This window comes from Heterodontus francisci, chromosome 4, assembly GCF_036365525.1.
Source record: "Heterodontus francisci isolate sHetFra1 chromosome 4, sHetFra1.hap1, whole genome shotgun sequence".
In the NCBI taxonomy this organism is placed as follows: Eukaryota; Metazoa; Chordata; class Chondrichthyes; order Heterodontiformes; family Heterodontidae; genus Heterodontus; species Heterodontus francisci.
The window spans coordinates 51,213,860-51,238,245 of record NC_090374.1 but is presented as its reverse complement, the minus strand read 5'-3'; the positions used below and the strand labels follow the sequence as shown (position 1 = coordinate 51,238,245).

Below are 24,386 nucleotides of genomic sequence, written 5' to 3'. Positions count from 1 at the left end.
AGGGGACCCAGCACAGATCCCTGTGGTACGCCACTGGACACTGGCTTCCAGTCACTAAAACAGCCGTCTGTCATCACTCTCTGTCTCCTACAGCTAAACCAATTTTGAATCCACCTTATCAAGTTACCTTGTATCCCATGTGCATTTGCTTTCTTGATAAGTCTCACATGTGGGACCTTGTCAAAGGCTTTGCTGAAAACCATGTAAACTACATCAACTGCACTACCCTCATCTACACACCTGGTCACATGCTCAAAAAATTCAATAAAATTTGTTAGGCATGACCTCCCTCTGACAAAGCCATGCTGATCTTTCCTAATCAAATTTTGCCTCTCCAAATGGAGATAGATTCTCTCCAGAATTTTCTCCAATAGTTTCCCTACCACTGGCGTGAGACTCACTGGTCTGTAGTTCCCTGGCTTATCTCTACAACCTTTCTTAAATAGTGGGACCACATTAGCTGTTCTCCAGTCCTCTGGCACCTCCCCCGTGGCCAGAGAGGAATTAAAAATTAGGGTCAGAGCCCCTGCAATCCCCACCCTCGCCTCCCACAGCATCCTGGGACACAAATCATCCGGACCTGGAGATTTGTCCACTTTTAAGCCTTCCAAAACCTCCAATACCTTGTCGCTCCCTATGACAATTTGCTCAAGAACTTCACAGTCTCTCTAAGTTCCATATCTACATCCTCATTCTCTTGGGTGAAGGAAAATTGGATAAAAGCTAACTGGTCAATGATGGAATAATTTTTATACACTACTGACAACATAGTAATCTGTTCATAATCACAGAAGCCTTTGATGGTGGAAGGATTGAGTGGCAGGGCTGGAATAGGGGAGGGAGATGCTGGCTTGGACTTGGAACAATGATGTGGTGAGATATAGGGAGGGGGAGAAGGGGAGGCAGGGGGGAGGGGGAAGAGGGGGAGGGGGGGAGAGAGGGGGAGGCGGGAGGGGGAGGCTGGGGGAGGCGGAGGGGAGAGGGAGGGGAGAGGGGGAGGCGGGGGGGAGAGGGGGAGGCAGAGGGGAGGGGGAAGGACATAATTACAGTCCAGTCTGAAAAGTTTATGTGGCTAATTTCCATTATAAATGTGGAAATAATCTATAATGCAAAAAAAGACAATATGTACAGATGTAAGGATTTAAAAATAATACAGATTATGCAAGTTTAATGTTACATCAGTGGTATAAACAGAATCTTGCATTCCTGCACATCTGACTGAAATATAGAAAGCACCAAGAAATTGGGAACGCTTACTGGAACTGATCTATTGCGCAATGCAAGGGGTATGTGTCAACAATCCAGCTGTGTCCCCTGTGACGTCCGTTGCTAGGAAGTGGCGCATTGGTTGCCAGGAAGTGACGTAAGCACCGGATGAGAAGCTGAGTGGCAGCTGACGGAGGGACGTGGGGATGAAAGCGTCTGAATGCGTTTAGTGACAGCCCGGGTAACGTTTTCTAATAAAAACGTATCTGTGTTTCTCCCATGTGTTCTTAAAGATCTTTAATGTTTGAGCAGCATGTCCCTTTAGATCTTCGCCCAGTTACCAGGACCGGAAGCTGCACAAATGACAAGCGATGGCAATGAGCCATTTCCCAGTGCGCCTTTGGCTGGAAACCACAGTTAGGAAAGTTGTCATTAAAGGAAATGTCCTGCAGCCCAGTTGCTGATTATGCGGCAGGTTTTGTTTTAAAAGCTCCACATGTCAATGGTTCGATCATTCCCAGGGCGCTTTGTCACAGACTCTTGGGGGAGAAAATGACTCAGTCTCATTCCAGGTTAATCAGATCTGACTCGTCCTGTGATATTATTGAGACACATCAGATTTTGCTGATTGACCTTAACCCATGATCTGTACCGCAGTTGTTAAGATTTTTAAGTACAGTACTGATGCGGAGTCCAGCCTTGTCTAAAGAACGAGGTTATGTAATACCTTTCATGACATAGCCAATTAGGTACTTTTGAAGTGTAGTCACTTGTAAAATAATGGACCAGATTTTGCCAAAATGTGAGTTTTAATAGGTGTGCTGTTAATTTGTAAATCGTCTAATAACCTGATGAGAAAGAAATATTCTGTGAATTGTAAATCTGCACAAGTTGGTAAACGATTTGTGATGCTCTGCCATTAGCCTCATGAGAACAGTAGCTCACTCACTCTCAATCTCCCTTTGTTTCCTGAACTTGCTGCATCTGCACATTAATTGCTAGTTAGACTTGCTGCAGAAAGTTAGGGCTGGCACTCAATGTGCAAGTACCTTTTTAATGATTAAATTATTTTTCTGCAATTCCGATCAGTCTCTCTAGCCCAGAAAGGGAACGACTGAAATTGTGGAGTGTCATTCCAACAGGAAGTAAATCATGAGAGATTTCAATTCTTTTTCTCTTACTTTTCCTTTTTGTGTCTCTTTCTCTTTACGATCTTTCTTTCTCTTTCTGTACCTCATTTGACTAATTCATCCTGTTTACCTCTCTATCGTTATTGTATCTTTCTCAATCCTTAATTCTCATTAGCTAAGGAGACTGTTGTTCCTGTCACTCACCAAGGGCATGGACGCCTTTTTGCCCATACAGCAACTTAGGGGGCAAAACATTTTCAAGCTGAAAGGTGAGGATAAGGTCTAACTAATGCGTGCTGTGAGATGCTCCAGTTCAGCAAAATCTGGGCCAAAGTGTTCTAATCTCCCTTTGGAACGAGCCTGCACTGTCAGTCTCATTGGACAATTGAGTAAGATGTGGAGTTATTGATGGTTTTATAATACGGGTAATAGTCAAGGGGTTTCCTTACTCACTAAAACATAGTAAACAGCATTGATAAGTCCTCCAGCTGTCAAATTACAAAGGTTTAAATGCAGGCAACTAAATTGAGGGATGGGGTAAGGGTGTAGCAATAATTCAACAACTGGCACTATACAGATACCTTCTGTAGCTGTACAGTGTACAGGTGGGGCGGTGCAGTGGTTAGCACTGCAGCCTCACAGCTCCAGCGACCCGGGTTCGATTCTGGGTACTGCCTGTGCGGAGTTTGCAAGTTCTCCCTGTGACCGCGTGGGTTTTCGCCGGGTGCTCCGGTTTCCTCCCACAGCCAAAGACTTGCAGATTGATAGGTAAACTGACCATTATAAATTGCCCCTAGTATAGCTAGGTGGTAGGGGAATTGAGGGAAGGTGGGGATGTGGTAGGAATATGGGATAAATGTAGGATTAGTATAAATGGGGGGTTGATGGTCAGCACAGACTCGGTGGACCGAAGGGCCTGTTTCAGTGCTGTAACTCTAAAATAAAAAAATAATAAAAAATGTTTTATAATATAAGATTTTGCACTACGAATAGTACCTTACTAGATAATGTAGTGCAGAGCCAGTTGCCAAAAATGGGACCCCTGCTAAGAGACAGTTTCATTTAAGCATGTATATGAGTTCATCTAATTCTGGCCTCTTGGGCATCCCTGATTTTAATCGCTGCTCCCCTGGTGGCTGTGCCGTCAGTTGCCTAGGCTCTAAGCTCTGGAATTCCCTCTTTATATCTCTCTGCCTCTCTCCCTTGTTTTCCTCCTTTAAGACACTCCTTAAAACTTACCTCTTTAACCAAGCTTTTGGTTACCTGACCTAATATCTCCTTATGTGGCTGAGTATTGTATTTTGTTTTATAATGCTTCTGTAAGTGCCTTGGGATGTTTTATTACTTTAAAGGTGCAATATAAATATAAGGTGTTGTGATATGATTTGCATTATTTTTAATGCAGAATGTAATCGTTTCCTGGCTTCATTTCTTCATGCATTTTACAGTATGTTTGTGTTCCAATGGATGGGGGAGTTGTGGCCCGCAGCCCTAAGAATTCTTAACCTAACTTTGCAGGCAATGTAATCCCAGAACTTTGCTAATAACACTTCTGGTCAGGACGAGGAGACAATCAAACCTGTAGAATGCTAATGCTGTTTACTAACACGTTGGAAAAAGTAAGGGACTCCTTGCAGTTTTTCTCACCACCAAGATTGAAGATTTGTCTGAGATGGCTCAAAGTCACACTCTGAAGGAAGCCTGCTCAGAACTATTAGGCCACATAGGGATGTGAACTCCCAGTTTTTGAGCTACTAGCTTGCGCAATATTGAGTCTTTTTAAAAGCGTTTTTTCCCAGCTTATAGAAATTCACCATGCGTCTCTTGACATTCCGAGTTCAATGGGTAGATAAGCAGCTTGAAATGATTTGTTTTCTGATTTAAAAAAAAATTCTTCCACTTTCGGGACGTGCTGAGCATCTGCTTGTTATCTTTCCTGCGGGTCCGACAATGGTCAAAAGTTTGCCAATCAGGAAAGTGCAGGCATGAACATTTGGCAGTGGATTACTGAATTATGTCTCTTTTTTTCAAATCGGTTGGTGATTAAGGTGTCCAAATTATGACTTCTGGTTTATGGTGATCTACCTCTCAATGCTGCACAACTCAGTTCCACTTGCGCTTATTACTTAATTTCTTGTTTGTGCTGTTTGAATTTGGAGTCTGGAGATTTGCAAAGGGTTGTTTCTAAGATTGTTCTATCGTTAATGACTAAATTCTAAATTGTAACACCAAGATATGGCCAATAACATAAGATATATGTAAAGTAATTGAAAAATAGATTTTAAACTTCAAGGCACCATGGTATTCATCTATATGTCTTATAAAGATGAAAAACTCAAATGCCTTGTTTTACGTGAATTATATAAAAGCTGTATTTACACAATCATCATAATAAACCATATGATTATTTACCATCACCCTTTCCACAAACTACCTACCCTGTTTCAGATTTTCAATCATGCTAGTTGGACTTAATTTGTATAAAAGCTTCAGGAATAATGATTTTTGCTTCGACAGTTAACCACCCCACCCTCCTCTGTTAGCCCATTGGGCAAATGAGCCACACAGTGTAATTAAGATCCAAGCAGGCAATCAAATTGATTTGATCCCTAGTCTGTGGCATTTGGGTGCTACTATTGAACTCAGTGCTAGGAGGAGAAAAATTGGCCTGGGTTTAAATGGGGGAGCAGCAGAGCTACTGAGAAGAAAGTCGAGAGAAAATAAAAAGCTTTGTTGACATTTTGCTTCTGTGCAATCTCAGCATGGCAGCTTGACAGGCTGTTCTGTCCCAGATAATAAACATTAAGGTTTTACACTCTACAGCAGCCCATCATTAAGGAACAGAGTGATTCAGTATGATAACTTCCTTTCCTAAACTGGACATAAAATGTTGCTTGCCTCAAAGTGGATGGATGGTCTTGTTAGGGATGTACAACCTTTTGGGACAGAGGGCTAGAGACTCACATCAATACCAGTGAGTGGGCTGCATATCATTCCACAATAATATGGGATCCTATAAACAAAAGTAAAAGACCTACCTGCACAAAAATGAGATCCCTGTAAACAAACAAGACAGACCCCGCTCCCCCATGTACAAAAAGTGAGACTATGTGAGGTCCCCCATCTTCCATCCCTCCTCCCTTTTCTCGCCATCTCCCCAATCCTACATTTAGGTATTCTCTCCTGTCCCTTCTCTCTATTCTCTGCTCTCTCCTCAATCCTCTTTAAGATTAGTGCATGTTTTGAAATATTCCATTATTTTTGAGAATATAATCCCCTGCTTCCTCTGAGAATACAGGTAGCCTGGGAGATCTGGGTTGGGGCTATGAAACCATCACAAGGAACAGGATCTGCTTTGGGAACGTTGGGAGCTTTCTAAGGATGGACCAGAATTTATTACCCTTTTAACAGCCTTGCTATATTGGGTAATCTGTAATTTAGAAGAGTCCATTCTGACAGATTTCAGTGCCACTCGCTCAGCTAACCCCTGTGGCAGAATCACCTCTGTGAATGAAGGTTCACAAGGCTTGACGCCTACTGCGGCTCAAAGACATTGCGATGTCACAAATCTGTCCTTCGTCTTATCAACATTGACAATGGATTAGACCCTGCATTGTAAGAGGTAACACCGTGCCCTTATTGCTTTGTTGTGGATTACTTGCAGTCACTTAATCTGTGGCTGCCTTGCAATTCACCAGGCTGGATGAATAGATTCAATGATTAGATGGATGTAGGTTTTGTACAGTCTGAGCAACGTTTCATGGCTGACTCCATGGCCGGAATTTTACGGACACTCCCGAGAGCGGACCAGAGCCCCGTGGGGGGGTGTGTGGTGGTTGAGGTGGTCGAGGTAGTAGGTGGAGGTGAGGTGGGTGTTGTTCCTGTCGCCTACCCCTCTGCCCCGGTGCCATGTTACCAGTAGTGGGGGAGGCTGAAAATAGCCTACCTGCCCCAGGCCAATTGAGACCCTTAAGTGGCCAATTAATTACCAGTGGCAACCAGGCACTTCGCCAGCTGAGGAGGCCACCTGGTAAAACCTGATGGCCACTTTGCAGGCTCGGGTTGGAGTTGGGGAGGTTGGGGGGGTGGGGGCTCCCTCCTGATCAGGCACCCTGTGCCCCATAGAGGACCCCTCCCGCAGCACAAAATACTCCTGTTGGAGCACCTCCACCACCCACCTCACTGGGGTCCAGTCAATTTTCCACGGTGAGGCCTGAAACCCCACTCACCTTTCGGTACCAGCATCCCTCTTGCTCTTCTGGCTCGGTGCAGTCCCAGCAGTGGTCATCGCTCCTGGTGTTGCTGCTGGGTCTGAAGAGCTTCCAGTCTGAGAGGGATGGAAGCCCCAGCCAAGGCCAATTAAGGGCCTGGGCCACACAAAATCACTACCGGACGGACCACCCGGCATCAACCTATGCACCAGAAACGACAACGGCAAAACCAGCCCTGTCGACCCTGCAAAGTCTTCCTTACTAACATCTTGGGGCTTGTGCCAAAGTTGGGAGAGCTGTCCCACAGACTAGTCAAGCAACAGCCTGACATAGTCATACTCACGGAATCATGCTTTACAGACAATGTCCCAGACACTGCAATCACTATCCCCGGGTATGTCCTGTCCCACCGGCAGGACATACCCAGCAGAGGTGGCGGGACAGTGCTCTACAGTAGGGAGGGAGTTGCCCTGGGTGTCCTCAACATCGACTCTGGACCCCATGAAGTCTTATGGCATCACGTCAAACATGGGCAAGGTAACCTCCTACTGATTACCACCTACCGCCCTCCCTCAGCTGATGAGTCAGTACTCCTCCATGTTGAACACCACTTGGAAGAAGCACTGAGGGTGGCAAGGGCACAAAATGTACTCTGGGTGGGGGACTTCAATGTCCATCACCAAGAGTTGCTCGGTAGCACCACTACTGACCGAGCTGGCCGAGTACTAAAGGACATAGCTGCTAGACTGGGTCTGCGGCAGGTGGTGGGGGAACCAATATGAGGGAAAAACATACTTGACCTTGTCCTCACCAACCTGCCTGCTGCAGACGCTTCTGACAGTATTGGGAGGAGTGACCACCGCACAGTCCTTGTGGAGACGACGTCCTGCCTTCACATTGAGGATACCCTCCATCGTATTGTGTGGCACTATCGCCATGCTAATTGGGATAGATTTTGAACAGATCTAGCATTGCAAAACTGGGCATCCATGAGGTGCTGTGGGCCATCAGCAGCAGCAGAATTGTACTCAACCACAATCTGTAACCTCATGGCCTGGCATATCCCCCATTCTACCATTACCAGCAAGCCAGGAGACCAACCCTGGTTCAATGAAGAGTGCAGGAGGGCATGCCAGGAGCAGCACCCGGCATACTTCAAAATGAGGTGTCAACCTGGTGAAGCTACAACCCAGGACTACTTGCATGCCAAACTGCATAAGCAGCATGCAATAGACAGAGCTAAGCGATCCCATAACCAATGGATCAGATCTAAGCTCTGCAGTCCTGCCACATCCAGTCGTGAATGGTGGTGGCCAATTAAACGACTAACTGGAGGAGGTGGCTCCACAAGTATCCCCATCCTCAATGATGGGGGAGCCCAGCACATCAGTGCGAAAGATAAGGCTGAAGCATTTGCACCAGTCTTCAGCCAGAAGTGCTATGGTGGACTGCTTTATTCTGAATGGTGTTAAGCGACTTGAGTGATGTTGTCTGATTTATGCAGTGTCATGACCACAGCTGATTTCTAGTATCTTGAGAAGTAGCCCAGTACTAACGATTTGAAGAAGACCACAGCTGTATTGACCAACATTTTATTAGATGCCTCGCTGAGCATACTTGCAACAATCTTCAGCCAGAAGTGCCGAGTGGATGATCCATCTCTGCCTCCTCCTGAAGTTCCCAGCATCGCAGATGCCAGTCTTCAGACAATTCGATTCACTCCGCATGATATCAAGAAATGACTGAAGGCACTGGATACTGCAAAGGTTATGGACCCTGACAATATTCCGGCCATAGTACTGAAGACCTGTGCTGCAGAACTTGCCGCGCCCCTAGCCAAGCTGTTCCAGTACAGCTACAACATTGGAATCTACCTGGCGATGTGGAAAATTGCCCAGGTATGTCCTGTACACAAAAAGCAGGGTCAGCCAATTACTGCCCCATCAGTCTACTCTCAAATCATCAGTAAAGTGATGGAAGGTGTCACCAACAGTGCAATCAAGCGCACTTGCTTAGCAATAACCTGCTCAAGGATGCTCAGTTTGGGTTCCGCCAGGGCCACTGAGCTCCTTACCTCATTACAGCCTTGGTTCAAACATGGACAAAAGAGCTGAACTCGAGGTGAGGTGAGAGTGACTGCCCTTGACATCAAGGCAGCATTTGACCGAGTATGGCATCAAGGAGCCCTAGCCAAACTGAAGTCAATGGGAATCAGCGGGGAAAACTCTCCACTGGTTAGAGTCATACCTAGCGCAAAGGAAGATGGTTGTGGTTATTGCTGAAAATAGAGACACGTTGTCAAAGCTTTTCGTCTTGCACTCATCAGGACAAGGCATAAAGCTTCGACAACATGTCTCTATTTTCAGCAATACTCAAGTTCTATACTACTAAACGACTATGGTTGTGGTTGCTGGAGGTCAATCATCTCAGCTCCAGGAGTTCCTCAGGGTAGTGTCCTAGGCCCAACCACCTTCAGCTGCTTCATCAATGACCTTCCTTCAGTCATAATGTCAGAAGTGGGGATGTTTGCTGATGATTGCACAATGTTCAGCACCATTCGCCACTCTTCATATTGAAACAGTCCGTGTAGCAATGCAGCAAGGCCTGGCTTGGGCTGATAAGTGGCAAGTAACGTTCGCACCACACAAGTACCAGGCAATGACCCATCTCCAACGAGAGAGAATCTAACTATCTCCCCATGACATTCAATGGCATTACAATCGCCGAATCCTCCACTATCAACATCCTGAGGGTTACCATTGACCAGAAACTGAACTAGAGTAGCCATATAAATACCGTGGCTACAAGAGCAGGTCAGAGGCTAGGAATTCTGCAGCGAGTAACTCACCTCCTGACTCCCCAAAGCCTGTCCACCATCTACAAGGCACAGGTCAGGAGTGTGATGGAATACTCTCCACTTGCCTGGATGGGTGCAGCTCCAACAACACTCAAAAAGCTCGTCATCATCCAGGACAAAGCAGCCCGCTTGATTGGTACCCCATCCACAAATATTCACTCCCTCCACTGCTGCTGCATAGTGGCAGCAGTGTGTACCATCTGCAAAATGCACTGCAGAAACTCACCAAGGCTCCTTAGACAGCACTTTCCAAACCAGCGACCTCTACCACCTAGAAGAACAAGGGCAGCAAATGATTGGGAACACTACCGCCTGCAAGTTCCCCTCCAAGCCACACGCCATCATCATTTGCAGCTATATCACCGTTCCTGCACTGTTGCTCGGTCAGAATCCTGGAACTCCCTTCCTAACAACACTGTGGGTGTACCTACCGCACATGGACTGCAGTGGTTCAAGAAGGCAACTCGCCACCACCTTCTCAAGGGCAATTAGGGATGGGCAATAAATGCTGGCATTGCCAGTGACGCCCACATCCCATGAATGAATGAAAAAAATCTTTGTTATGACCAAGACGGGAGGAGTGCCTGTCTTTTCTAGTTCCACTTCTCCACAGGTCACAACATATCGTTTAAATGCCTACCCAGGTACAGATATGTTCAATAATATATTCTACTTTTTCTCCCAGAATAAATGACACCAACCAGCTTACTTTAATAAACAACAAAATTATCAGTTTATTATAAAACAAGACTTATCCAGTCATGAAGCAAAGCATTTACTGACAGATTGAAATATGAAAGTTCCCTTTTTATATGCCCCACACACAAACTCTCACACACACAGAAAAAATACAGAAATTCTCTCTGCAGAGCTCTGTTACCAAAAAAACAAAAACAATTTTGGCCAAATCCTTGCTAATTCTTGAAAAAAAAAGATATGGAAGGATGTCAGTTGTCCCTTTTGGTCTGGCGTCAGGGTATACATAGACGGGTCACTCGGATCTTTTCTGGAGCTTCTCTTTTCAGGCGGCGCGAGGATTTATCCGGCAGGCCTTCCGGGAGTGTCTCAGGAGAAATGCTGCTTCAGTTTCTCTATTTCTTATGCTTGATTCTCAGGGCTTCTCAAAGAGTTAGAAAAGGATGAGCAGGTGGTGGCTGCTGTCTGATAGGTTTATCTCCAAATGCTTTCAACAACAGCCCACACCCCAACTGAACCAAAACAATATCTCAGAAGCAAAACCAAACAGCAATTCAGAACCTCTTTACCCTCATAAATCTTGACATGTCACTTCTCAGTAAACATCTTCCCCAGGTTACAAAGGTTTCTATTGTTTATTGAGCTTAAGCCATGTGACTTCCAGTGAAAGTTTTTTTTCAAAGAAAACCTCACAGTGACCCTTGTAAAAAAAAAAAAGTCTATGGAGTCTTTTCAAGAAAAACAAAGTCCAGCACCTATGAAATCTTTAACCTTCCAAAAAATCCATTCCCACAATTTAAATATGAATCCTCAAAAGATATGAAAAAAAGAAGCACCTTCATAACCACTTGCTGGCCATACTAGTGGTGTGGTTATCATGGTGGATTAAGTGCATTGTGGGAGTCGTAGCTGCTGTTGTGATAAGTAGATTTGCAGGGGTTGGGGCGGGGTGGGGTGCGGCGAGGCTGGGACTTCTTGGTCTAAGTTACCTATGGCTGCTACATGTTCCACATGTACTACCAGAGTGGTCAGTTTCCAAGCCATGGTGTGTGAAGAGGACTGTTGGGTGTCCTTTGTTTGACCTAATAATGCTGTAAATCAGTAGGCTCAATTGGTCTTTGGTCATCCTAGAAAAAAATACAGGAAGAATGAGTGTCGGAGATAATGATCCAGCTCTTAAAATTGCTGGAGTTGGAGGACAGGTAATGGCTGCACCTTGATTGATGGATTTTTGACCACTCCCTAATCATGGAGCAGTCTCTTTTTAATACTACAGGTTTGGGAATGTAAAACAGCTTGAAGGTGCTGAAGTTGGCTTTGCATGCAAACTGAAAGAAGAGAGATTTGCAGGTCAGATCAAAGAAGCTTGCAGGCCACATATAGTCTGTGGGCTCTGTTTCGAACATCGCGGCTAACTGGAAAATCATTCAATGAATGTCTGACCTAGAATATTTGTCATAAAAAAAATTTTTTTATAATTGTGTTGCAACAAGTTCAGAAAGGAACTTGTTCATACTGTATTTTAAAATCGATCACTAGCATCTGTTATTGAAATCTGCTGTGAGAATTTGCCCTACTTGGTCAAACCATTTTTGTACTTTTAATTATTTAGGACTGGAATATATGGTAAAAGATAAAGGTGCAATTAGATTGAAAAAAGAAGCCAACATGGAACCTACTGCAAAAGAAACCGCTGACAGCTCTGCTGCCTGTGAAGGTGGCATTCTTTCCAGAATGGCACTCAATGATAATAAAGCTGGAATGAAAGGGTTGGATAAAGAAAAAATTAACAAGATAATTATGGAAGCTTCTAAGGTTAGTTACTGCTGACATTGACCTTTTACAAAACAAAGCAAGCGTTAAATTTAAGTGCCTTTTCTGATATTTGAGATAAACCATGTTTTGAGTATTACCACAAAGAATACTTCTGATAAATTGCATTTTTGTTGACTCAAACATTTGTGATTAAAATTAATAAAATAGAGAGCAGACCTGGTTAGTTGAGTAATAACATGAGTGCGATGGATTTCCATCTCTGCAGCTGATATAAAACTGGGCTCAGTTCAAAATAATAAACAAAAATGCACTTGTAGTGCACAATTATGAAATCACTATGAGATTATCCTTTATCCAGTCCACTATAATATCACCTGTTTCTCATACCGTCATCCTGTTACCAAAACTCCATTTCCATCATCAAAATCTTGCATGACTGCATCTCTAATACATCCTGATTGCCACCAAAACCCTTTGACAGCTCCAGTTTTGACTTTTCTAATGTCCTCCTAGGTGACCTCCCAAGATCTGCCCTACACATGCTCTAACTCATCCAAAACTCTGCTGCCTGCATTTTTTGGCATCCCAAGTCCCAATTACCTGTCACTCCAGTTCTCCCTGACCTCCACTGGCTTCGCATTCTGCAAAGCATTGAATTGTCTTTAATGGGCCACATTCCCCTAGACCATTCTCCTTCTCTTAATATGCTTATAAAAACTTTTACTATTAGCTTTGATATTGCTTGCAAGTTTTTTGTCCATATTCCCTTTGTGTACTTCTTATGTCCTTTTGTTTTTTATTGCTGTCCCACTCTGCTTCCCTTCATTTGTGTAAACATTTTGGTTTATCTGAATGCTGTGTCTTAATTCATTTGACCATGGTTGCTTAACTACACAAGTGGAGCCTTTGCCTCTTAAGAGTATGCACTGATTTGGTATTATACCAAGAGCTTCTTTGAATGCTTTGCTCTGTTTGTCTGTATGTTTACCTATCAACAGTTCAGCCCAGTTGATTGTGGTAAATTTATTTTGCAACCCTTCAATGCACCCAAATGGCTTAAATTCATATCTGGTGATGCAAAAAAAGTTGTGAACCTATTTGTCAAGTGTAATTGGATAATCAACTGTGACAATCTTATTAATTCCTAATATAAATTAAAATGTTTGTCTTTTTGGAACAGTTTCACCTATGCTAAGAAGCATATTTCTACTATTGGGAGGTAAAAAAACACAAAAAGCGGTAAGCTAGAAAGGATAAAAGAATGAATTGTTTCAAAGCTAGATAATTCAAAAACAATATTTTAATAAAACCTCCAGTTGCTAAAAGATAAAGGAAAAAGTCTTTCTTCATATTTCTCTGCATATATCCCACTTTGCTTCATTGTGTCAAGCTCTCTGTCTTTTTATTTGTCTTCCATTGTCTGTCTGTGTCTCTGGATCTGAAACATTTTTTCTTGGCCATTGTCTCTCTAACTGTCCACGTCTTTTTTTACTCTCTATCTCTACCGTTCCAATATTTTTCCTCCTCTTTCTTTTACATACTTCCCATTCTCTTTCTTTTTCTGTCTTTAATATTCTGTCTCTATCTGATTATCTTTATCTGTCTCTCTGTATGTCTGTATGCCACTTTATTCTTTTCTCTCATTTCATGGTTTTTTCAAAACTTTTTGAATTTGTCTCTTTTTTTCAGATCTTCTCCCTTTATTCTCACTTTGTTTCTTGTCAATCTACTTTTAATCAGCTGTTTTAATGAACTCTTTGTGGTCGAGTTTCTGCTAGTTTGTGCAGTTCACGTGAAATTGGCTGAACCACTACAAAAGGTTTTGTAAACTCAAGCACATGTTACGTCAAGCGTAAATTGAGTTTTGTGATCTATAGTCTTTCTTTTGGGCCTCCTTATCTCGAGAGACAATGGATACGCGCCTGGAGGTGGTCAGTGGTTTGTGAAGCAGCGCCTGGAGTGGCTATAAAGGCCAATTCTGGAGTGACAGGCTCTTCCACAGGTGCTGCAGAGAAATTTGTTTGTTGGGGCTGTTGCACAGTTGGCTCTCCCCTTGCGCCTCTGTCTTTTTTCCTGCCAACTACTAAGTCTCTTCGACTCGCCACAATTTAGCCCTGTCTTTATGGCTGCCCGCCAGCTCTGGCGAATGCTGGCAACTGACTCCCACGACTTGTGATCAATGTCACACGATTTCATGTCGCGTTTGCAGACGTCTTTATAACGGAGACATGGACGGCCGGTGGGTCTGATACCAGTGGCGAGCTCGCTGTACAATGTGTCTTTGGGGATCCTGCCATCTTCCATGCGGCTCACATGGCCAAGCCATCTCAAGCGCCGCTGACTCAGTAGTGTGTATAAGCTGGGGGTGTTGGCCGCTTCAAGGACTTCTGTGTTGGAGATATAGTCCTGCCACCTGATGCCAAGTATTCTCCGAAGGCAGCGAAGATGGAATGAATTGAGACGTCGCTCTTGGCTGGCATACGTTGTCCAGGCCTCGCTGCCGTAGAGCAAGGTACTGAGGACACAGGCCTGATACACTCGGACTTTTGTGTTCCGTGTCAGTGCGCCATTTTCCCAGTAATAAAAGCAAAATACTGCGGATGCTGAAAATCTGAAATAAAAACAAGAAATGCTGGAATCACTCAGCAGGTCTGGCAGCATCTGTGAAAAGAGAAGCAGAGTTAACGTTTCGGGTCAGTGACCCGATGAAGGGTCACTGACCCGAAACGTTAACTCTGCTTCTCTTTTCACAGATGCTGCCAGACCTGCTGAGTGATTCCAGCATTTCTTGTTTTTATTTGTGATCTTTAATGCTGGTTTATGAATCATTTCTCCCATGCCTGTCCACAAAATAGGCCATGCCCCAGACTAAAATAATGAGGATGGTAAGTTTTCGCTGATTGCACCATTTGTGGCCATTCGAGGAGGCTCTTCAAATTGAGCATATTTTTTTAGGTGCATAGACACTAGTAGGCACATTTTAAAAGTTTTTCCATATTAAAGCTATTTAATGTTGTAAGAAGTTAACTAGTTTATGGCAATGAAGCTAGTGAGTAGTTTAGTATAGCTTTTTAAAAAAATATTTTCAGTGATTTAATATTAGATTGCTCACAGGTAGAGGACTAGATATTCTTTTAAAATTGCTATTTTTTGTGAAAAATCCATTTTCAGCTACACTAATAAATCACCAGGTTACTGCTCTTAAATAAATCAATGAATATCTTTTAATGCAAAGAAAAAATAAACAGTCAAGTTTTGTTATGCTGACCAATAGTGCTGATCCATGGAAGATTTTACATTTGTGATTATGCAAATACATTTTAACAGAAACTTGAATTATCATCTAACCAATGCCATTTGTACCCATTTTTTGATTGTGCCCAAAACAGAAATTCTATCCCTTTATGTTTGATTTCCCAGCAGTGTCTCCATGTTAGCTCTCGGAAGTGAGTGGAGATATGTATCAAATTGAGTCTAGCAGAGGCGACAAATTTGAAAGTGTGAGAGGAGGGCCTACTCAGCTAAGATGATATATCATTGATGCACAAAACAAAGCCTACGTGATGCACAACATAAACCCAACGGCTAAGACACTGCATGACCTGAAAGTAGCCAAGACAGCCATGCATAGGAGAGTGAGATACTGCGCAAACTGGGTACTGGATCAGTTTGTCAGGAAATCCAAACTGCATGTGACAAAGAAAATCTACGAGCTATGTACAAAGGGATCAAAAGGGCACTTGGCCCTGCCATCACCAAAGTTGCTCCCCTGAAGTCGGCAGATGGTGAAGTATTCACCGACAGTGTACAAATGTCATGCTGGGCTGAACACTGCTGTGAGCTGTACTCCTGTGAGTCGGACATCTCCCAGTCTGTGCTTGATGTTCTCCCACAACTTCCTGTCATGGATGCGGTAGATGAAGAACCCTTGTCACTAGAGCTCAAGAAGGCCATAGACCACCTAGCGAACAGAAGGGCACTGGGCAAATAAAGAAAATATATGGAAATCTACCACTAGAAGTGAATTAAATATATTTTTTAAAAGTTGTGGTTGTCTGTGACATGCTATTTGATTGTTGGGAGATGGTTGGTCTGTGGTAGCTATGTGGACACAAATGATTTGTGTAAACTGATCATTCCACAGTCACACAGCAATACTGTTTTACAGATCTCAAAGCTTTTAGTAATATAGACGTTAACTGCATTCAGGTAGCATTTGTAGTCATTAATGTTATGAAGTAGATCATTCAAACATCTCTATTGCTTCAGCTAACAAAGGGGTCGCTGTGTAGAATTGCAGGTTTCAGTTGTAGTAATGTTGGAGCATCAATTGACAACTGCATATGTATTTATCCACATTCATCTATCCTTTCAGACAATTTACTCTCCCTGTTTTCTCTGTATTACATAGAATTATTTTATTGAAAACTTCATCAGGTGATCTAGTTTCTACCAATGATTTTATTTCCTCACACTTGCCTATCCTTCCAGACTCTCTCCTTTCCACTTCTTTTTTCTGTATCATATGGAATTTTGTTAGTGAGAGCTCAGTCAGGCAATCTGGTCTCTGCCAGTGTCATTCTTGAGGGATAATGGCAAAATAGGGGAGGTTTGAAATTGTCTTGGTGTTTCCCCTCCATGCAGGTCTCTGCTAGTCACCTTGCCCTAAGACTTGGTGTTCAGGTGAGTGCAGGATATTGAATATTTAAGAAATAGGTATTGAGTGAGTCATTGCTTTCAGGCAGAGTGTTCTAAGGGGCGAAGATACTGGCAGTTGATCTCAATCTGTTTTTAAAATTTCCATTTGAATCAGAGGTTTAAACCGAGTGCTTTATTTTTTTGAACAATTCTGTACTTAACTACAGGTTCACAAAAAAGCTATTGGAGAACTTCTCATTTCTCTTATATTTAACACTCTGCCGTTTATATCTTCATACTCTTCATTTCAACCACAGGTGTGAAATAGGGCCACTTTGGCATTGCGCATTGGTATCTGAAAGAGAAAGTCAGTTAAAGAATAACTACCTTTTTGGCAGTAGTGTTAAAACGTCTCCAATGGTATTGTAATTGGTAGAGTAATAATTTATGGTACTGTATCACAGCACAATGCCCTCAAGCAGCATAAACAAAGAATGCAGGCTTGGTTGACTTCTTAGTCTGTGAGACAGACATGGGTAATATCTGTAAGAAAGAAATGAAATAACTTGCCTTTCACAATCTCATAATGATCCAAAGTGCTTCACATTCAATTAAGTACTTTTGAAGTATATTCACAGTTGTAATGTAGGGACAAGTGGCAGCCAATTTGCATACAGCAAGGTTCCACAAGCAGCTATGATATAAATAACCAGATTGTTTATGTGCTCAAGTGCCAGGAGTGGTACTTGAACCTAAAAATTTCTGACTCAGAGGTAAGAATGCTGCCATGGAGCCAAGGCTGACATTTATATAATTTAAAAGTCTTGCATACTGTGCACCACAAATTAAACCTGTCCGTAGGAAGAAACAAAAATCAAGCATCGTTTTCTTCTCTGGCTCAGATAAAGCAACTTAAGTGTACAGATTCCGGATTCCAGCTTTCCAAAAGTGGTCGTTTTTTTCCTGTAAATCAGTGGACAAAATATCATAGAATCATAGAAAATTTACAACACTGAAGGAGACCATTTGGTCCATAGTCAGCTGGCACAGACACAAAGAGCTACCCAACATACTAGTGCCAGTGGTGTACCTCTTGTAATTGTAGCAGCCTTCGAAGTGCAGTGTTTGGATGCAAATGAATGTAATAATACTAATGCCTTTTTGGATGAGACTTCATATCGAAGTTCCATTTGCCATCTTGGGCAGACATAAAGATCCCATGACACTATTCAAAGAAGAGCAGTGGAGATCTGACGTTCAGGCCAACGTTTATTCCTCAGCTGACACTACCAAAATGGTTCAGTTGGTCACATCTCATTCAGGGGCTTGTTCTGCCATTTAACTAGATCTTGTTTGATCTATTCTGCAACTCCATTTACCTGCCTTTTGAGGGTGATAGTTCCAGATTTCCACGTTGTGTAAAGAAGTGCTTTCTGACATCACCCTCTAATTTTAAGGTTATACCTCCTTGTTCTGGGCTCACCCACCAGAGGAAACAGTTTCCCTCTATCTACCCTCTCAAATCCTTTAATTATAAACATTTCAATTAGTTCATCCCTTAATCTTCTATATTCAAGAGAATACAAGCTTGGCTTCATAGCCCCAATATTATTCTGGTGAATCTGTGTTGTACTTCCTCCAAGGCCTATATGTCCTTCCTGAGTTGAGATGCCAAGAGTACTCCACATGCAGTCTCACCAGAGTTTTATATAACTGGAGTATAACTTCCACGCCTTTGTTTTTCATCCCCCTTGAGATAGCGGCGAACGTTTCATGAGCCTTTTAAATTATTTTTTGTACCTTTTACCAGCTTTTAGTGGTTTCAGTACATGGACCCCTGAAACTCTGCTCTCCAGCTCCCAGCTTTCCTAAAGTGGATGACCTCACACTTGCTGTACTTGAACTCTCTGCCAGTTTTCCTGGACTATGTCTGTAGCTCTTTATTACATTTATGAATTATTATTTTTGAAACAAGTGCACATTCTTTGGAAATATCTGTGGCTGTTTTCCTTGAAGACTGAGCATCTCAGTGTATATAATTGCTAATTGAAGTGAGTAAATTGTCGGTTTCATTGTCATAAGATGGAGTGAGTCAGTGAATGTGCATTGTTTGTACTTAGGAATCAGGCACTTTAAACTATCTAAATAAATCGAACCTGAATGGTAATTCTTTTTGCTCCTAGGGATCAAGGTTTTATGAAAATGAACGAAAGAAAGAACAACAGGTGAACCAGCGAATTGAGAAAATGTTGCAGCAGAAAGCGCAGATTACAGAGCACCAGCTAAAGAAGAGGCAGAACCAGGTAAGAGGCAAGGAAGAAATGGCAGGGGTCTTTATCTTTGCACATATACAAAGAGATTCTGGATTTTTGTCAATATTGAATTTGGTAGTACAGAACTTGAATATTGCTGAAAATAGAGATATTTTGTTGAAGCTTTTCATCTTGCACTCATCAGGACAATTCGCAAGAATGCCACTGTAAGGGAAAGCAACAGATTTATACCGTAGGAGAAGACAGTGCTTGGCAAGTGGACTCTGATTGGTAGAGACGTTACCATGAAGAATGCACCAGTTTATGGTGACTGACAGTTAACTGCCAAGCTTTGTTTGAAATTTAAACCAGGCAGCTTGACTCTGATTGGTCAAGGCATTGCCCTGAGGAATGAACCAGTGAATGGCTGTCACTTATTTTGTTCAACTGAAACAGGCGCAATATGTGTTCATGTTCTTTCTGTCTGCAAAGAACAGGGCCGTGTGTATTAATATATAGCTTCCAGTAAGCGCAACTGTGCCACACTGCGAGCCCAACTGACAATCTTAAATTGGTTGTCAACATAATTCTTAGCACACTGAGGATTATTTAGCTAATGTTGTCCAATTGCAGAATCATATCTAATGTTGGACGCTGTGTTTTGTGTTTTGCAAGCACGGGCTGGTTGGGTATGGCCTGTCAGTCACCATAAACTGGTGCATTCTCCATGGCAATGCCTCTACCAATCGGTGAGAGGTCAAGACAGAGTAGATAAAGAGAAACTGTTCCCATTGGCATGGAAGGGTTGAAAACCAGAGGGTACCAATTTAAGGTGATCGGCAAAAGAACCATTGGCAACATGAGGAAAAACATTTTTACACAGTGAGTATTTAGGATGTGGAATGCTCTGCCTGGGAGTTTGTGCAGGCATTCACCTGAAGAAAAAAGGTTTGTAGGGTCACAGGAAAAGGGCAGGAGAGTGGGACTTGCTGAGTTCTTGCAGAGAGCTGGGACAGACATAATATGCCAAATGGCCTCCTTCTGTGCTGTAACCATTCATAGACCTCTTAGATTGGGCGGCACAGTGGCGCAGTGGTTAGCACCGCAGCCTCACAGCTCCAGCGACCCGGGTTCAATTCTGGGTACAGCCTGTGTGGAGTTTGCAAGTTCTCCCTGTGTCTGCGTGGGTTTTCTCCGGGTGCTCCGGTTTCCTCCCACAAGCCAAAAGACTTGCAGGTTGGTAGGTAAATTGGCCATTATAAATTGCCCCTAGTATAAGTAGGTGGTAGGGGAATATAGGGACAGGTGAGGATGTGGTAGGAATATGGGATTAGTGTAGGATTAGTATAAATGGGTAGTTGATGGTCGGCACAGACTCGGTGGGCCGAAGGGCCTGTTTCAGTGCTGTATCTCTAAACTAAACTAAACTAGATATTTGTGTTTGACCATGCATCTGCCTGAAGTTGCTGTACCAATTGCGCATAAATAATGGCAAACGCCACGAGCCTCACAGTTATTTTGACAGTTAGATCTGGGCCTGTGATTATTGATGTGAGATTTCTCAAATGAATTGGTGTTTAAAGATGACTCTTTTCATGGAGCAACCAAACCTGAAAGCAATGGTCTTGTATGGAAACTAAGCACCATACAGTTTTTGGAGCCATGTTTGTTGGTGCAGAGAATGTTACTTACAAAGGAAATTGGATTGTTTTCATTGATCACTGTAGTGAAGGTCACTGGGCATTGTGACTGTAGAGAAATTTCACACTGCACGGCACATGAGCTTGCTATTTCACTTGAAAGTGGTGGAGCACACAACAACTTGTAGTTATATAGCACCTTTAATGTAATAAGTGTCCCAAGGTGCTTCACAGGATCATTATAAACCAAAGGTATCATTATAAAAAACAAAGTATGACTCTGATCCACATGAGGTATTCTGAGACATTGGGACTGGTTCTGGGGCAGGTGGAACCTGTACAAGATGGACGGGTTGCATCTTAGTAAGACTGGGACGAATATCCTCGCAGGGAGAATTGCTGGTGCTGTTGTGGAAGGTTTTAACTAAGTTGTCAGAGGGATGGGAACCTGAGAGAGAGCTCAGATTGGAGGGAAGCAAAACTGGTAACTTGTCAGGGATGTGGGAACCAGGAGCAAGTATCAGAGAGGAATACCAAGGTGCACAGAATACTGGGGGAGATAGATAGCACTGGAGTAAGGAATAGTAAGTTATTAGGTGGGGTCAGAGTAAAGGAGAAAGTAATAAAGTCTGAATCAGGGTTAATGTGCATGTATGTGAATGCATGGAGTGTGGTTAATAAGACTGGTCAGGTACAGGCGCAAATTGTCATGTGGAAATATAATATTGTGGCTATAATGGATACCTGGCTCAAAGAAGGGCAGGACATGGTGTTAAATATTCCTGGATACAAGGTGTTCAGGAAAGATAGGAAAGGGAAAAAGAGGGGGAGGGGTGGCGGTATTGATTAAGGAGAACATTGAAGTGCTGGAGAAAAAAGATGTTCCAGAGAGGTTGAGGACAGAGTCAATTTGGCTGGAGCTAAGGAACAAAAAAGGTGCGGTTACATTGTTCAGTGTTGTCTGTAGGCCACCAGCTAGTGGGAAGGACATAGAGGAACAAATTTGCAAGGATATGGCAGACTGGTACAAAAGGTGATGTCACACGGGATCAGAGGTGAGCTGGCAAGATGGATACAGAACTGGCTCGGTCATAGAAGACAGAGGGTAGCAGTGGTAGGGTGCTTTTCTGAATGGAGGGCTCTGACTAGTGGTGTTCCGCAGGGATCAGTGCTGGGACCTTTGCTGTTTGTAGTATATATAAATAATTTGGAGGAAAATATAGCTGGTCTGATTAGTAAGTTTGCGGACGACACAAAGGTTGGTGGAGTTGCGGACAGTGATGAGGATTGTCACAGGATACAGCAGGATATAGATCGGTTGGAGACTTGGGCGGAGAAATGGCAGACGGAGTTTAATCCGGACAAATGCGAGGTAATGCATTTTGGAAGATCTAATGCAGGTGGAAAGTATACAGTAAATGGCAGAACCCTTAGGAGTATTGAGAGGCAGAGAGATCTGGGCGTACTGGTCCACAGGTCACTGAAAGTGGCAACACATGTGGATAAGGTAGTCAAGAAAGCATACGGCATGCTTGCCTTCATCGGTCGGGGCATAGAGTATAAAAATTGGCAAGTCATGCTGCAGCTGTACAGAATCTTAGTTAGACCACACTTGGAATATTGTGTGCAATTCTGGTTGCCACACTACCACACTACGGCGGCACGGTGGCGCAGTGGTTAGCACTGCAGCCTCACAGCTCCAGCGACCCGGGTTCAATTCTGGGTACTGCCTGTGTGGAGTTTGCAAGTTCTCCCTGTGTCTGCGTGGGTTTTCTCCGGGTGCTCCGGTTTCCTCCCACAAGCCAAAAGACTTGCAGGTTGATAGGTAAATTGGCCATTTTAAATTGCCACTAGTATAGGTAGGTGGTAGGGAAATATAGGGACAGGTGGGGATGTGGTAGGAATATGGGATTAGTGTCGCATTAGTATAAATGGGTGGTTGATGGTCGGCACAGACTCGGTGGGCCGAAGGGCCTGTTTCAGTGCTGTATCTCTAAACTAAACTAAACTAAACTAAACTAGACATGGAGGGTTTGGAGAGGGTACAGAAGAGGTTTACCAGGATGTTGCCTGGTCTGGAGGGCATTGGCTATGAGGAGAGGCTGGATAAACTCGGATTGTTTTCACTGGAACGACGGAGGTGGAGGGACGATATGATAGAGGTTTACAAAGTTATGAGTGACATGGACAGAGTGGATATTCAGAAGCTTTTTCCCAGGGTGGAAGAGTCAGTTACTAGGGGACATAGGTTTAAGATGAGAGGGGCAAAGTTTAGAGGGGATATGCGAGGCAAGTTCTTTACACAGAAGATGGTGAGTGCCTGGAACTTGCTGCCGGGGGAGGTGATGGAAGCAGGTACAATCGCGACGTTTAAGAGGCATCTTGACAAATACATGAATAGGATGGGAATAGAGGGATACGATCCCCGGAAGTGCAGAAGGTGTTAGTTTAGACAGGCATCAAGATTGGCACAGGCTTGGAGGGCCGAATGGCCTGTTCCTGTGCTGTCCTCTTCTTTGTTCTTTGATATTACAGAGAGGTGCAAAAATTATGGGGTAGTTATAATGGGGGACTTTAATTATCCATACACAGACTGGGATAATAGTAGTGTAAAGGGTAGTGAGGGGTAAGATTCCCAGAGTGTGTTCAGCCAAATTTTCTGCAACAGTATGTTGCTGGTCCAGCGAGGAAAGAGGCACTGCTAGACCTGGTTCTTGGAAGTTAGTAGGCCAAGTGGATCAGGTATCAGTAGAAGTGCTTTTAGGGGATAGTGATCATTGTATCATAAGATTTAGGCTGACTATTGAAAAGGACAAAGAGCAATCCAGGGTAAGAATAATTAACTGGGCCAACTTCAGTGGGGTAAGAATGGAGCTGGGCGAATAAATTGGAGTCAGAAGTTGGCAGGAAAACCAGTAGATGAATAATAGGCTACCTTCAAAGAAGAGATAGTTTGGGCATAGTCACGGTATGTTCACTTGAAGGGGAAAAGTAGGGCAAACAAATGCATAGCTCCCTGTATGGCAAAAGAGGTAGAGATTAAGATAAAGAAAAAAAGTGTGCTTATGACAGATGCCAGGTAGAAAATTGAGAACCAGGATAAATATAGAAGGTCCAGAGGGGAAGTGAAAAAGCAAATGAGAGAAGCAAAAAGAGAGCATGAAACAAGATTGGCAGCTAGCATTAAAGGGAATCCCAAAGTTTTCTATAGGCATATAAATAGTAAAAGGGTGGTAAAAGGAGGAGTGGGGCTAATTAGGGACCAGAAAGGGGATTTACACATGGAGGCAGAGGGCATAGCTGAGTATTAAATGAATACTTTGCTTCTGTCTTTACCAAGAAAGAAGATGCAACCCAGGTAATGGTGAAAGAGGAGGTAAGTCAGACATGAGAGGAGTTTAAAATTGAAAAGATGAAGTATTAGATAGGCTGTCTGTCCTTAAAGTGGATAAAACACCAGGACCAGATGAGATGCATCCAAGGATACTGAGGGAAGTGAGGGTGGAAATTGGAGAGGCACTGACCATGGTTTTTCAGTCTTCCTTAGACTTGGGGTGGGGGTGGTGCCAGAGGACTGGAGAATTGCAAAATTCAAAGAAGGGTGTAAAGATAAGCCCAGCAACTACAGGCCAGTCAGTTTAACTTGGTGATGGGAAAGCTTCTAGAAAAAATAATTTGGGACAAAATCAATAGTCACATGGACAAATGTAAGTTAATTGAGGAAAGCCAGCATGGATTTCTTAAGGGAAAATCATGGTTAACTAACTTGCTGGAGTTTTTTGAGGAGGTAACAGAGGGGGTTGATGAGTGCAATGCTGTTGATGTGTTGTACATGGACTTTCAAAAGGCGTTTGATACAGTGCAACACAACAGACTTGTGAGCAAACTTGTAGCTCGTGGAATAAAAGGGATGGTAGCAACATGGATATGAAATTGGCTGAGTGACAGGAAACAAAGAGTAGTGGTTAATGGATGTTTTT

At 43.2% G+C, this 24,386-nt stretch overlaps 1 protein-coding gene across 2 annotated transcripts in view; it reads left to right on the top strand.

Moving 5' to 3' along the window:
- The first annotated feature begins 1,358 nt into the window (after positions 1-1,358).
- polk (polymerase (DNA directed) kappa) overlaps positions 1,359-24,386 on the top strand; it is a 102,380-nt gene continuing 79,352 nt past the window's right edge. The window contains exons 1-3 of one of the 2 annotated variants that reach the window (XM_068029501.1): positions 1,361-1,447; positions 11,713-11,915; positions 18,698-18,817. In XM_068029501.1, coding sequence (XP_067885602.1) covers positions 11,724-11,915; positions 18,698-18,817 — 312 coding nt within the window. In that variant the 5' untranslated portion in view covers positions 1,361-1,447; positions 11,713-11,723. Of the gene's footprint in view, positions 1,448-11,712; positions 11,916-18,697; positions 18,818-24,386 lie in introns of both variants that reach the window. The other variant, XM_068029502.1, reaches the window with a different exon arrangement.